The 14,285-nt window shown below is 41.4% G+C and overlaps 1 protein-coding gene across 1 annotated transcript; it reads right to left on the reverse strand.

The window, feature by feature from the left end:
* Positions 1–12,206: 12,206 nt before the first annotated feature.
* On the reverse strand, positions 12,207–13,004 carry C6H3orf80 (chromosome 6 C3orf80 homolog). Its single transcript, XM_061193490.1, has one exon. It carries the CDS (start codon positions 12,993–12,995, stop codon positions 12,273–12,275), a length of 723 nt encoding a protein of 240 aa, XP_061049473.1. The 5' UTR covers positions 12,996–13,004; the 3' UTR covers positions 12,207–12,272.
* Positions 13,005–14,285: the final 1,281 nt, after the last annotated feature.

A 14,285-nucleotide genomic window follows, 5' to 3' on the forward strand; every position in this document is an offset into this window, starting at 1 on the left:
GGCTTAGTTGCTCTGAGGCATGTGGCATCTTCCCGGACCAGGGCTGGAACCCGTGTCCCCTGCATTGGCAGGCGGATTCTTAACCACTGTGCCACCAGGGAAGTCCCTGTGGTACATTTATATCATGCAAAACTATTCAGTTGTAAAAGAAAACTAATGCTACACACAACTTGAGTACATCTCTAGAGAATTATGCTAGGTGAAAAAAAAAAAAACAATCTCAAAAGGTTATATACTGTATGCTTCCATTTATATAACATTCTTGAAATAACAAAATACAGATATGCAGAACAGATTAACAGATGCCAGGGGTTAAGGATTAGTGAGAGGGAGGGGGTGTGTGGCTATAGGGCTATAAAGGGTGGCACCAGAAAGCTCTGAGGTGATGGCACAGTTCTGTATCTTGATTGTAGTGGTGGTTACACGAAGCCACACGTGATAAAATTGCATAGAAACAAAAACATTAAGCGCAAAATAGTACTATATATATATTTACTATAAATACATCTATGTGTAGTAAAAATACACAGAGAGTATTCTGAAAAGATATTGGAGGAGTGAGCTGGGAATTGAGAGAGCAGGGGTGTTAGAGGGGACTTTGCCATAACGTTTTCTTTTCTTTTTTTAAAAAGAACATGTATTTGTTATTACTGGAGTAACTGAAAATTGAAGCAAAAAATGCTGGAAGTTTCTATACATTTGTTGGCATATCTCAGTGTAATGTCATAAAAGATGGATTTTAAAACTGAATTTCTGGGAATTCCCTGGTGGTCCAGTGGTTAGGACTTGGCGCTTTCACGGCCAGAGCCCAGGTTGGATCCCTGGTCAAGGGAGTATGATTCCACAAGCCACGTGGCAAGGCCAAAAAACAAAATATTAAAAAAAAACAAACCTGAATTTTCTCCAGTGTGTGTGTGTTTCTATTATTCTATTGCTAGTTCTTTTCACTTAATGACATATATCGTAAACATATGCCCATATTAATACATGTCTTATCACATCATTTTAAAGGTTGAAGAATATCTCTTTGTATGAATGGAGCGTAGTTTATTTAATCGGTGTCCTACTATTGGATAATTAGGTAATTTTCAATACTTCACCATTAGACCAGTGCTTTGACGGATATCTCTGTAATCCTATTTTGCACAGGGCCCTGACTGTTTCCATGGGATAGATTCCCAGTGGGGGAACTGCCGAATCAAAGCTATGTACATTTTAGGGCTTTTGATGAGTACTAAAGGTCTGCTTCTGATACATTCTGGAATTCAGAGGCTCCTCAAAGCTCAGTGAAGAAAACTTTTTTCATGGCTGCCAAGTCAACCTTGACCTTTCCTCTCTCTCAAATCCATTCACAGTGGTAACACCAACCACCGCATATATAGTCTTCACTGGGTGCCAGACTCTAAGAGCTTTACCCTCTGATGTGCTTTTAGCTTCCTTTTCAGAAGTAGAAATCGAGGAACAGAGAGGTTAAGCAATTCAGTTGGAAACACAGCCCTGATAAACTTTGGATCTGGGGTCAGAAGCCTCAAGAACCTGGTCCTAGAATCTATGCCACCCACTGCTTCTTGGGAAATGCTTTTTTTTTCCTATTGAAATATATTGACATATAACGTTGTATTAGGTTTAGGTGTACAGCATAACGCTTTGATATCTGTATATATTGCAAAAAAATCACCAGAGTAAGTCTAGGTCACAACCATCACCACACATAGCAACTTTAAATTATAAAGCACAGTATTGCTAACTATAGTCACCATGCTGCACATTAGATCCCCAGGGCTTATTTAAGTTATAACTGGAAGTTTGTATCTTTAACCATCTTCACCCCCTCTACCACCCCACCCCGGCCTCTCTCTGGCAATCACCAATCTGTTCTCTGTATTGATGAGTTTGACCTTTTTAGAGTCCACATATGAGTAAGAACATACAGTATCTTTCTCTGTCATACAGTGTATTTCATTTAGCATAATGCCTTCAAGATCCATCCATGTTATCACAAATAGGAAGATTTCCTTCTTTTTTATGGTTGAATAATATTCCATTATTATAATAATATATATATATCTATAATGGAACACACACACACACACACACATATATATATATATATATATATATATATATATATATATATATATATAACACAATTGTTTTATCCATTCACCTGTTGATGGACACTTAGGTTGTTTCTATCTTGGCTATTGTAAATAACGCTGCAATGAACATGGGGGTGCAGACATCTTTTTGAGATAGAGATTTCATTTCCTTTGGGAAAAAGCATCAGGAGTTAAAGAGTTCCTGTGCTACATTTTTTAGATCTCCTGAAAAATTGTAGTGAGCTACAATGTTATGCCATTGACCTATACTGAGGATCTCATTCTTAGAAGCTCTATGGAAAATGTTTAGTGTAAAGATGGTTGAATATGTTATTCCTGACATTACAGCATCTTCTCTATGAAAACTCACAGAAGCTTCTCCGAGATCTCAGTACCAGGAAGACTGTGCTCCTCTCAAGCAGCTGGTCTGGTTTTGACTTACAAACGCTGAATCCTTTAACTTATCTGCTTTTTCTTTGTATTTCCTGCTACAAAGCTCAGAACCAAGGTATGGCCTTATTTTTACAACATTGTTTTCCCCCTTTGCCTTCAAATCTTTTTCGGTGTAAGTTACAGAATAGCTGGATGTCTAGATGAATAGGTGCATAGATGAGTGGATGGACAGATGGAATAGTTGATGTATTTGTAGTTTGATTTCTTTTCTTTTTTTTTTTTACCTTTTTAGTTCTATCTTCTGGATACCTGTAAAACAAGATTAATTCCATTTCTACAAGTTTGCCTTTTAAAGGTTTAACGACAGTTAGTTTCCCTGGGCTGTCTCTTCTTCAGGCGAAAAATCAGAAATTAAAAGCTTCCATATCAGACTCAGTTCCACCATACCTGGGGTGGGTTTCAGTGTCCATGGGGCCAGTGCCTTTGCCCTCATTGTTTGACTTGCCTCCTCTACCTGCCTTACCTTTTATTGCCCCGGAAACCTGTGCCCTCCTCTACCCCGACAACCCTGATGTCCATTCTCCAGGACCCACTTCCAAGGCCACTACTTCAACCTGGCCTCACCCACAGCTTCTCCATCTACGAAGTCTCAAGGTCCAGGATCCCAATCTCCTACTCCAATGGCCTATCTTTCTAGCTCTTCTTACCTTTCCCCTACTATACTTGCTCTTTGACATCAAGATAGACACACTCTCAACCCGTCCCATTTTATTTAGTCTGCCGCTCCCCGTCCTCCCTTGCTGTTCCCACCCCATCTCTCTTTTCCCACCCAGGCTTTCACCCACAGTGTATCATCTCAACCGAAACCAGTCATTAAGACCAGCTGGCAGTTTTGTTTTTCTTTTTAAAGGTAATTTCTGTTTTTCTTTAAAATGTTTCTATACTTTTTTTTTTTTTACTGAGGAATAGTTGATTTACAATGTTTCAGATATACAGCAAAGTGATAGATATGTATGTATGTATTCTTTTTCAGATTCTTTTCCATTATAGGGTATTACAAGATATTGAATATAGTTCCTTGTGCTATACAGTAGGAACTTGTTTATTTACTTTATATATAGTAGTTTATATCTGCTAATCCCAGACTCCTAATTTATCCCACATCCCCCTTCCCCTTTGGTAACCATAAGTTTGTTCTCTATGTCTGTGAGTCTGTTTCTGTTTTGTAAATAAGTTCATTTGGATCATTTTTTAGATTCCACATATAAGTGATATCATATGATATTTGTCTTTCTCTGTCTGACTTACTTCACTTAGTATGATAATCTCTAGCTCCATCCTAAATGTTTCTATTCTTAATTCAAATCATTAACGTCCATGATTAACTAGAAAAGTTTTTGAATTTCCACAGGTTTATCAACAACCCAGTGTCAACCAATATGTGTGCACTGGCACCTGCATACATTTTTATGTCGCAGGCACAGTGTTAAGTGCTTTCTATACATTACCTTAATATTCATTACAACCATCTCTCCCCACTTTACAGATGAGAAAATAGGCTTAGAGAAGTTAAACAACTTGCTCACGGTCACATAACTAGTAAATCTCGAGTCCAGCGAGTCACCCAGGCAGTCTCACTCTAAACCACTGTTATTCTTCATGAAGTCTTAACAATCATACTCTACCACAAGAACAGAAACAAAATCTTCATTTAGGAAGCTATTTTTGTCCCTGTTTTGATATTAGCTGGCACTGGGTACTTAGTTGTAATGTTAGCCTCTATGGTTCTCATTTTAGGCTGAGCATACAAAAATCTGTTTCTTTTTCTAAATATTGGAAACAATTTACCAGCTGTTTTAAAGAAGTGTTTTTGAATTTTTAAAGTTAGTGAAGCCAGACCAGAAAGGAGGCACACTTGGCACTGAAGGAACTGGCTGAATGAAATGGAAAAAACCAGTATCTGAGTTGCTTTTGTTGACCATTTCAGGTTTTATCCACGAAACATTTCTGCATGCCCACAAATAACTGTTGAGTCATTAAAGATTCCCGGCCCAGATTCTACTGTATTTTTAATAATAATTCCTTTAAACAGCAAATAACAATAGCTACTTATTCACTTGTGAAAAAAAGAAAGTGATGCCATATGATGCTATGCAGCTAAGCCATAGCTCTAACGATAAGATATTCCACAGGGTTAAGAGCATGTTGAGAAGTTTAATGGTTGAGAGTCCCAGCTCTGGAGTCAGACAGGCTGGATCTGCCCCCTGGATCTTCCACATATCAGCCATGTGACTTTGGACACACCACTCAGCCTCTCTGGGCTGCACCTTCCTCATCTGTGAAATGGAACTAATAATCCTTAGTTACTCCTTTTATGAATTTTAAATGAGATAATACACATAAAATGCCCAGCACAGTGCTTGGCATATGGAAGCATTCAATGAATTACAGTTATTACTGTGATAATCATCATGATAGCAAATGAAAACTGTCACCCCCAAAGCAACTGCCAAGCTTATATCTAAAGTTGTGCACATGCTTACATTTTATTCTTTGGAAGAAAGACTAAAATGTGAATTGTTACCAAATTTTAAATCAGAGCTTGCTAGAAATAATGATATGTAACTTATCAAGATGAATTGCCAGAACTCAAACATAGCACTATAAATTTCACGAATTAACTTATGAAATTATTAATTATAGACCGATGACAGATGTTTACTGAAATAAAATTGTGTCCACAAAAAGCTTAGGTGCACTCCGGAGCAGGATCAGGAACCTCTGGAAACTCTAGCAGTCCTCAGGACACTGCTGAAAACGCGTGAAGAAAAGGCAGAATCTGTGGAAGACTCGGCAGGTGTCAGAGAGCTCCCGGAAACACCAAAAGAAACAGGGACAAATAAATAGAGGTAATGTCCACAGAAGGCTTAGGAGCACGCCAAAGCATAAACTAGACCCAGCAAACACCCTCAGCAGCCTCACGGGAGTGCTGAGGACACCTAAAATACAACAAGAATTAATGAAAAACCCGGCAGCTCTCAGAGAGTGCCTGTAAACACCAAAAGAACCAGAGGAACAAATAAATGATGATAAATGCCCACAGAAAGCTTAGGAACACTTGAAAGCAGAATCAGTAAAAAATCTAACATGCATCAGGAGGCTGCTGACAACATCTAAAGTAAAAGCAGAACCCCTGGAAGACCTGGCAGGTATCAGAGAGTTCCTGCAAACACCAGAAGAACCAGAGGAATAAATAAATGGTGGTGATGTTCACAAAATGCTTAGGAACACTCCAAAGCACAAACCAGAACCAGTAGAACATCTAAGAATATTCAGGAGACCACTGGGAACAACTGAGGGAAAATGCAGATTCCGTGGAAGAAGATCTGATAGGCATCAAGAGTTTACACAAACACCAAAGGCGCAATACAACCAGAGAGTGAAAGCAACAGGAACTCCCTATCCCCCGGTGGAAATGTAGAAAAGGTGAAAACGTCGCAGGTTTAAAAAACAGAAAAAAAGATTGTTTAGGATGCTTAAAGAAAGGGCAGAACCAGTGGAAGACCCAACAGGAACCTACGGCCCTATGAAAACTTCACAGCAAATTGTGGACCCAGAAGATAAGACAATAAGAAATTCGGGACAGTTCCCAGGGAGAAACATGAATCAGCTGAACTCCTGACAACAATCAAGAAATTTCTGAGAACTTCTGTGGAAAAGACTGAACCCATGGAAAACCCAACAGGCACCAACAGACAAAACTCCTAAAGAAAAGGGAAACCAAGTAGAAGACTTGACAGGTCTTCTACAATTTGCAAAACTGTAATACAGTGCGACTCTTCTCACTAACCTCAGGACAACTCCAAAGCAGATATGTGAATGGACAGGTAATCCTACAGGCATGAAGAAACCTAAGAAACTCCTAAGGCACATGCAGTAGAAAATCTGGCAGACATTACATTACTTAGGGCAACTCCAAATTTTAAAATCTTGTTCACAGGAAACCCTTAGGAAGGAGTCAGATATATCAGGGGAATTACAAGGAAAACCAAAACATCTGTAGGCTTTTAGATGTGGAAAATACTACTCAAGAAAACCGAGTAATAGAAAAAATATTAGAACATACAGAGTGTACATGTTTTTCAATCAAAAGAAAATGTAGAAGGCCATACAAAACTTTTTCTTAAAACACCAAAAGAGGGACTTCCCTGGTGGTCCAGTGGGTAAGACTCTGTGCTCCCAGTACAGGGGGCCCAGGTTCGATCCCTTTTCAGGGAACTAGATCCCTCATGCATGCCGCAACTAAGAGTCCGCATGCCGCAACTAAGACCCGGTGCAGCCAAAATAAATAGATAGATAATACATTTTAAAAAAAATAATAAAACATCAAAAGAAAACCTGGAGCCAATAGTTATCAGTACTTGATTGAAAACACCAAGAAAAAAGAAAAATGCAGTTGAAGACTTCTTGGAACGCAAACACTTATGGCAGAATCCAAGCAGAAGACATGCTGTTTGGAAGTGGACTATAATGGATTTGAAGAAATGTTTGATTCAGTGAACAAAAATAAGGATGGACCAGGAGATCTCAGTCAAGAAAACTCCTCTCGTAAGCCTTGTGAACATGAACCTAAAACTAATGCCTCTGAAATTGAAGACACGTAGCCAAAGAACATTCAAGATAGTCAAAGAACAAGATCTATCCTAAGAAACAAAAAAGATTTAAAAAAACTAAACATTTGCCTAGTCAAAAAGAGAATGTGCAAAGAGAGAGAAATGTAAAGAAATATGAGCTTAATTTTCAAGAAAAGCTGAGTCAGGGAATGTCCCTATATCCCAGGCACAGATATAGAACTGATACAGAACTCAAGTCTCAGTTGCTTATATTAACAGAAAAGATTCAGATAAAGAAAGATGAAAAGAATACTGTGAAGAGTTTCCAAGAGAAAAACTCGGAAGATGGAGCTATGAAACAAAAGACAGAGACTGTAACATCAGAGGAAGAAGTAAAACTGGTGTAAATCTACAGGAATCTGATAGCTTGGCCAGTTCAACAAGGGTTATGCACATGGTGACAAACCAGTGAAGAGTTTGCAAGAGAAAAGTGAAATCTAGAATGAAGGGAAGATACTTTTAAGACCCAGGAAAATAATCAAAAATTAATTTTGATATGGTAGAATCTTTGGTCAATACAGAAGAGAAAATTCACACAAACCAAAATAAAACAGGAGCAAATCTGCAAGATTCTAATCCTTTGTCTGATGAAACAAATGTAGCCAACAAAGAGGCAGCAATAAGACAGGGGTAAATAAAGATTTATTGTGTTTGAAATCTAGAAAAATTGAAGTCTTTGCTAAAAAGATGCAAAGATTTGATCTTTGCCCCAGTGTGACAGAGAAAATTCTGTAGATAAGAACAAAGAGATATGTTTACAGTCATTTAGTGGATAAAAAGGAAAAATTACCTCATTCAAAACTGGAAAACTACAGAAGTCACATGCGAATAGAACACAAAAGAAACACTTTGGAAAATACTGTTTTACCAAAAGAAGAAACTTTGTCCAAAAAGCCAAGGCATAACCAGAGTGATATTAAATTACAGCAAAGATTAACCTGGAGTTCTAAAAGATGAGTTTGGGAGAAAACATCTACTGAAAATCCAAAGCAGGATAAGAACAACACACAAAGAAAGAAAATAAGAACTAGAAGATATCAAGACAATGAAGGTGCTTAGCTAGGAGGGATAAAAAGTGATAATCTTTAGTTTAATGGCAAGCCTAAATATCCTCCATAGAATAATTTTTGCCATAAAATTAAAAGTGAATTCTGTAAGTAAAAGAGAATAAATAAATAAAATTAGGTTCTATATGTGTTTAAGTATAATCAAAGTATTGGTTTTATTTGACATTTAATTATTTTATAGGCAAAATTTTAAAAACAGAATGAAGACATCCTTTCTATCCCTATGGAAGAAAGGATGTCTTAATTTCTTGCAATTAGCTGGTTACTGATTTAACCTTTGGTTGACAAAATACGTTCCCTTAGCCTACCACTTATGAGCCTTTTCACCAATGGATGAAAGGAGAATGAAAAAATAAATTGTAAACCAGTGAGGTCAGACATAAACTTGTCAAATATTCTATTATTGATTGGTTGTCTGTAACTTACGCTTTTGGAGAGATGGTTAATGCTGGGTTGTTCAAAATAAAACAACTCGTTTCTCTCAGTGTGGAAATCCAAATTAATTATGATTCACGTAATTTTTACAAGTCAATACAGAATATAGTATAAATCTCAACACCACATCATGTTTATAACATATCAGTTTCAGCTCTGGATTGTCTCCTTTATTAATTCCACTTGAGAGAAACTATATACAAAAAGTACAACATAAAGATACTTACCATATTGCCTTTTAAACTGTTGAGGCCATTTCCTTAACGTTCCCTTTGGCCTTCACAATTGAATCTTGTTTTCCTTATATAGTACACCTCATGCCCTTTGGCGTAATTGCCAATGCCATTTTCCATGGCTGAAGCACACGCACATTTGCAGAATGTGGCAATTAATGGCCTCTTAAAACTATCATTACATCTCAAGAAGACATTTTCCTCTTGGTTATGATACTGAACAACACCATTACAAACTGCTTTTAAGCAACTGGTGATTATATACATATACACACACGATTTAGAAAATCAATCATGTTTTCTCTCATTCCAGATGGATTCTTACCATATCCAGGGCCATTATTTCCCTACTCATGAGAAGTCAATGAAAATAAAAATGTTTGAAATGTTTTAGTACGTGAATTAGTTTGATAACTGAAAACCAGGAGCGAAAGTTCGTTAGTAGTGGAGAACCTGGCATTTCCAGGTGGCTTTAAGATAAGGTATGTAGCAGCCTTGCAAAAGATATCAGTCACAGACTATATATCTATATAGATATGTCTGTATCCATATAGCTATATCTGCATTCTATACTATATATAGAATATTAAAAATAAGTAAAATCAGCATCTCATCATGATTTATTTTCAGGTGAAAGAATAAAACTATTTTCTACATTTCTATTTTCTACTAGTTCTATGTAATAAATAACTTCCAGGTGAAATCTATAAAACTGACCACCAAGATATTGCCGTTAGTGCTTTAAAAATGTTTCTATCCAGGTATTCTAGTGTTGTGAACACATGGGTTCTGTGTGTATTAAATATGGTGTGTTAAATATGTGTGTGTATGACCATGAGATATGTTAATTTATCACTAATAAAAATAGCTTTTCAGGATTCCGCCCCCCCGACAAAATTATGCCTGAACAGAATCATGCTTGGTAAACCAATGAATTACAAGAAAAAAACCAAAGTAAACTCATTTTTTATTGAACTGGGGGATGTGAATAAAAGCTTATGTGACGTGTAGGAAAAAACAAGTGTAAAACTTGTTGTAACTTTAAAATTTAGTAGAATCTCATTGCATGATTGGTGTCGAAGTATAGACATTCTGAATTTTAGGGAGAGAAATGTTCCATAGCTGGTACAAGGAAAACATCTTGATTCATATTTTAAGTGTATTTTCACAAGATTTTGTTGTACACTTCTAGATGTTGGTAGTAACAACATAGAGGATATACTTTATATACTGGTACTTGGATATTCATGTTGATGTTGCAGATATGGGTGAGTTTTTAAAAGTGTCTAAAACAGTGTTCCCTCAAAGAATAAATCATTTAAAGGAATAAGGCAACTTTCCGGTTTGTCTGAACGGTGGGTGGTACTGACAGCCATATGTAATTAAAATGTAGTGTTTGAGTAACATTAATATTTGTGATTATTCAATATAATGTGATTTCATTAAATCCTGTACCATTCTCAAAAAAGTTGATATAGTCTCAACTGCTGATGCTTTCGCCAATTCACTGCTTAAAATTGCTTTTAAATGATAAAGACACACATTTCATATTTTAATACATTACCATATAGTCACACATCTAATACAATTTGCACAGAGAAAGATTTTAATGTTTTCTGTTTTAATACACTTCAAATGATTCTCTTTAATGACAGGGTCATTAGCTTTTAGAAGTTTAGAGTAAACCATTCTCTTCTCTTACAATTCAGACATCTTAAGATTTCTTAGAACTGTCAGACTTTTTCAATCAGCTTTAAAAAGTTTAAAGTAATCAAATCATTTTCTTCTAATACAATTCAGATATTTTAAGATTTCTCAGGATTGTCAGAACTTTTCAATCATAAGAACAACTTGTCTAGATACATGTGTGAGGTCCACTGTGTAGTTTTTCTCAATATAATACTCATCCTTCCCCAAGAAGAGAAACCTTTTGTATTTGTTTTCCTTCTTTTTCTTTCTTGATAATCACAAACTGGAATAATTATATGATATACAATGTGTTTACTGTACATAGACGATATGCATATGTACGTTATACATAATGCATTTTAATATATTACTTTATATTACCATTTGCTGAAAGGACATTTCACAGAACGGTAGAACTGATACAATCACACGTTTTTTTCTTAAGATAGGTTGAATCCTTCTGTAGTACCTTACTGCACAATTATGGCTTTAAACAAAAGTTACAAGTCACAACAAATTGTGCTTTGTATCATGTTGTGAAGTGTATTCCAAATGGAAAATGGAGGGAAAAGTGCATGACATCATGCTTCGTGGTATGGCATACATGTATCAATCCTTTTTACATATAACTATGACCTTGACTACATACATAATGTATGGTTATTATAAAAAGTTATATATTATGCCACAGTACTAAAAATAAAATATATTCTTCTCAAATAGTGAAAATAAGGTATCCTTCATGTTTTTAATCACACATGTTTTCTCGTTTGACCATGCCTCTTCTTTTTCCCATTGTAAATGAAATAACGTCCAACATTTTATTAAACAGTAATGCTAGAGTGTAGACCATTTCTGGGCCATTAAGGCCTAAAAAAGGGGCTAAGATGATTATCTTGTCATTAACTGTGGAGATACCCTCCGGATGCGTTTACTACATGGTAAAAATATAAAAATAAAGGACAAATAAATATAAATATCTTCTCAGTTATTGAAAAATCAAAAGTTCAACTGTACCTTATTACGAGTATGGTCCTGGATACGCGTAATTGCCGCATAAGTACGGCAACTAACCGGATATCACGGCTCTCCCCCACCAACCTGTGAGCTGTGACTATGCTTGCCCAGGAGGACACAGAAGGGTTTTCTTGGGTTCTCCGCAAGGGAGGGATTCGACCATACCTAGGTGCTGCTCTTCCAGACCCGCGCGCATCAGTCTCCAGTCATGGCTCACCTCCTCGCCCTCCGCCCATCCTGGGAGACCGTTACCTGTCCAGGCGAGAGGGAAAGGAGTGGAACTGCGTCCCTCTCGCTTTATCCTTAAAGGTTACTGCCCTTCTCCCGAAGCTCATATGTTCTCTGATTCAGGAAGCAGGCACTTACAAGTGAACTCAAGCCGAGGCGAGGCTTAGGGCGGGGACGTCCTCCAAAGTTGCGCTCTGGGCTCGTCTGCTGCTGTCGCCCCCGCCGCGCGTGCCTAACGTTTCCTTGAACCGAATGAAACGTAGGGAAACTTAACATCCCGGGGGAGGCGGGGGTGGGGATGGCCCCAACCCAGTCTCCGGGCGACAGGCGGGGTCTGAGACAACTGGCGGCGGCGGCCGCGGCCCCCCCCGGCCTTGCGTCCCACCCGTAGCCCCCGGCCCGGTTCTGTCCGGGTGGTCCTCGCGAAGCCCCGGGCGCTCAGATGAGCGGGAAGCGGCCCTCGCCGCCGCCGTCGGACTCCCCGGCGCCTCCACCTCGCGGGCGGCCGAGCACCGACACGGGCAACACGACCTCCCCGGGACTGAGCTGCTGCAGCCGCATGGACTCCTCGTAGGTTGGCAGGTACTTGACCTCCTCGTAGCTGGGCAGCTGCAGGAAGACCGGCGAGACTACGCGCAGCTCGTGCTCCGAGGCGCAGGAAGGGGCCCGACCCCGGCCACCGCCTCCACTGTCCAGCAGCGAGTCCTGAGAGCCGGCGGCCGCCTCGTCCCGCAGCAGCGCGGGCGAGTCGTCGTCGTCGTTGTCGTCGGGCGGCCGCGCGGCCCCCGGCTGCCCGGCGCCCCCCGGTGGCCCCGGCCGCGCCTGCCCGCGCGGGTACCTGCGTGGGCTGGGGCAGATGATGCGCTGCAAGAAGTAGCCGATGGCGAAGAGCACCAGCAGGATGAGCAGCCCGGAGAGCTTGCGGACGAACCAGCCCACGTTGTCGAGGAAGGCGTGCAGCGGCAGCTTGCAACAGCGCACCGCCGTGGCGTTGGCCGCGTCGCAGCAGCGCTCCCGCTCGCCGCACGCCAGCTCCGCGCAGCCCCCGCCGCCCCGCGAGGGCGCCACCAGCGCCAGCGCCAGCAGTAGCAGCAGCGGCAGCAGGGGTGGCGGCGCCGGCGCCACCGACAGGCCCTCGGCCGTGACCCCGGGTCCCCACATGGCCCGCGCGTACCGTTGCTAAGGTCCGGGGGCGCGGGGGGATCCGTCTGTCCGCGTGTCCGTCGGTCCCTCCCCGGGCGCTCCGCTCGGGTCCCGCGCGCCGCCTCCCTTGCCTCTGCTACCTGCGGCCGGAGCAGTCCTCACTTGGCCACGCTTGGGCGGAAGGAGGAGCCCGAGGCGCGCCGAGGCTGCGGGAGGCGGCCGCTTCCCGCGCCTGAACAGCCTCCTGAGCTTCTGACCTTAACCCCGCGCGCCCAGCCGCCCAGGCCGGGCGCAGGGCGTCCGGAACCGCCCAAGATGGCAGGGGCAGCCTGCGTGGGGCTGCCGTGGGCATCTTGGCCCCGGCCGGCCGCGCTCTTCCAAGCCCCCCTTGGCACCCTCCGGGGCTGGAAGGGTTAACGCTCTGCGCTCAGCCTGGGAGCCCCCTGATCTTGATTAAGTCAGCCGTCTCGCTCTTCCCCGCCACTCGGGCAGGGGCTCTTGCTCGCGTAGGTGTTTCAGTTTTAAATGATTGGATTTCCCCAGGAATGTTATTTAAATTGACTTGCGACTGGGATTCGCTTACCATCCTTCTTGTGATCTTTCTGATTAAAAATGGATGATGGCCATTAATGGCTAGCGCAGCCCCGCAGCAGTCCCAGAGCTTGGGGGGGTTGGAGACCGCCGGATGGTTCTGCTTTCAGGCAGATCCAGGGGGCTGGAAATCCGGTACCCACAGGAGACCTCCAGAACAGAGAGAGAATTCTCCGGAGAGGCTAAGGTCACAGCACCACGGAAGTATTCCCAGAGGGACAGGGAGGACTCCGCCAAAGTGACCCAAGTTGACGAAGGAGAGAAGGCGTGCCTATTTCCCCAGGGGCTCATCCGACAAGCCCCCACTGAGCTCAAGGGACAGAGCAAGGATTTGGGCTTGGGGTAGAAGGAGGCCTCTTCTCCAGCATAAGTAACACATCTGTGAAGTGTCAAAGGGGAGTGTAAGTGGTTGGCAACGTTCCTGAGCGTTGATCTGCGTCTAAAGGGTCTTTTTCAAGGTTACTCTTGTTTGCAAAGTTTGCCTTAAAGGGAGTCTGTGCTCCCATTTAGCACATGGAGGCAAGTAGTCACCGCTCCGTGGTTAAGCTCCTTGGCACACACGGGAGGGATGGCAGTTACGCGGTCCCTGACACAGGCGCATCTGTTGGGTGGTGGCCTTAGAGCACCAGGAACCTGTGCTTTTATTAAGGCAGACTGAAACAGTCATCTTTGTAGGATTAATTAATTCCCTCACCCCTTAAACACTTGGTCGCCTTA

Source organism: Eubalaena glacialis, chromosome 6, assembly GCF_028564815.1.
Source record: "Eubalaena glacialis isolate mEubGla1 chromosome 6, mEubGla1.1.hap2.+ XY, whole genome shotgun sequence".
Taxonomy (NCBI): domain Eukaryota; kingdom Metazoa; phylum Chordata; class Mammalia; order Artiodactyla; family Balaenidae; genus Eubalaena; species Eubalaena glacialis.

What these genes read in the sequence shown, in the direction of transcription:
- C6H3orf80 (XM_061193490.1), bottom strand. Translation starts at nt 12,995, where the DNA reads ATGTGGGGACCCGGGGTCACGGCCGAGGGCCTGTCGGTGGCGCCGGCG.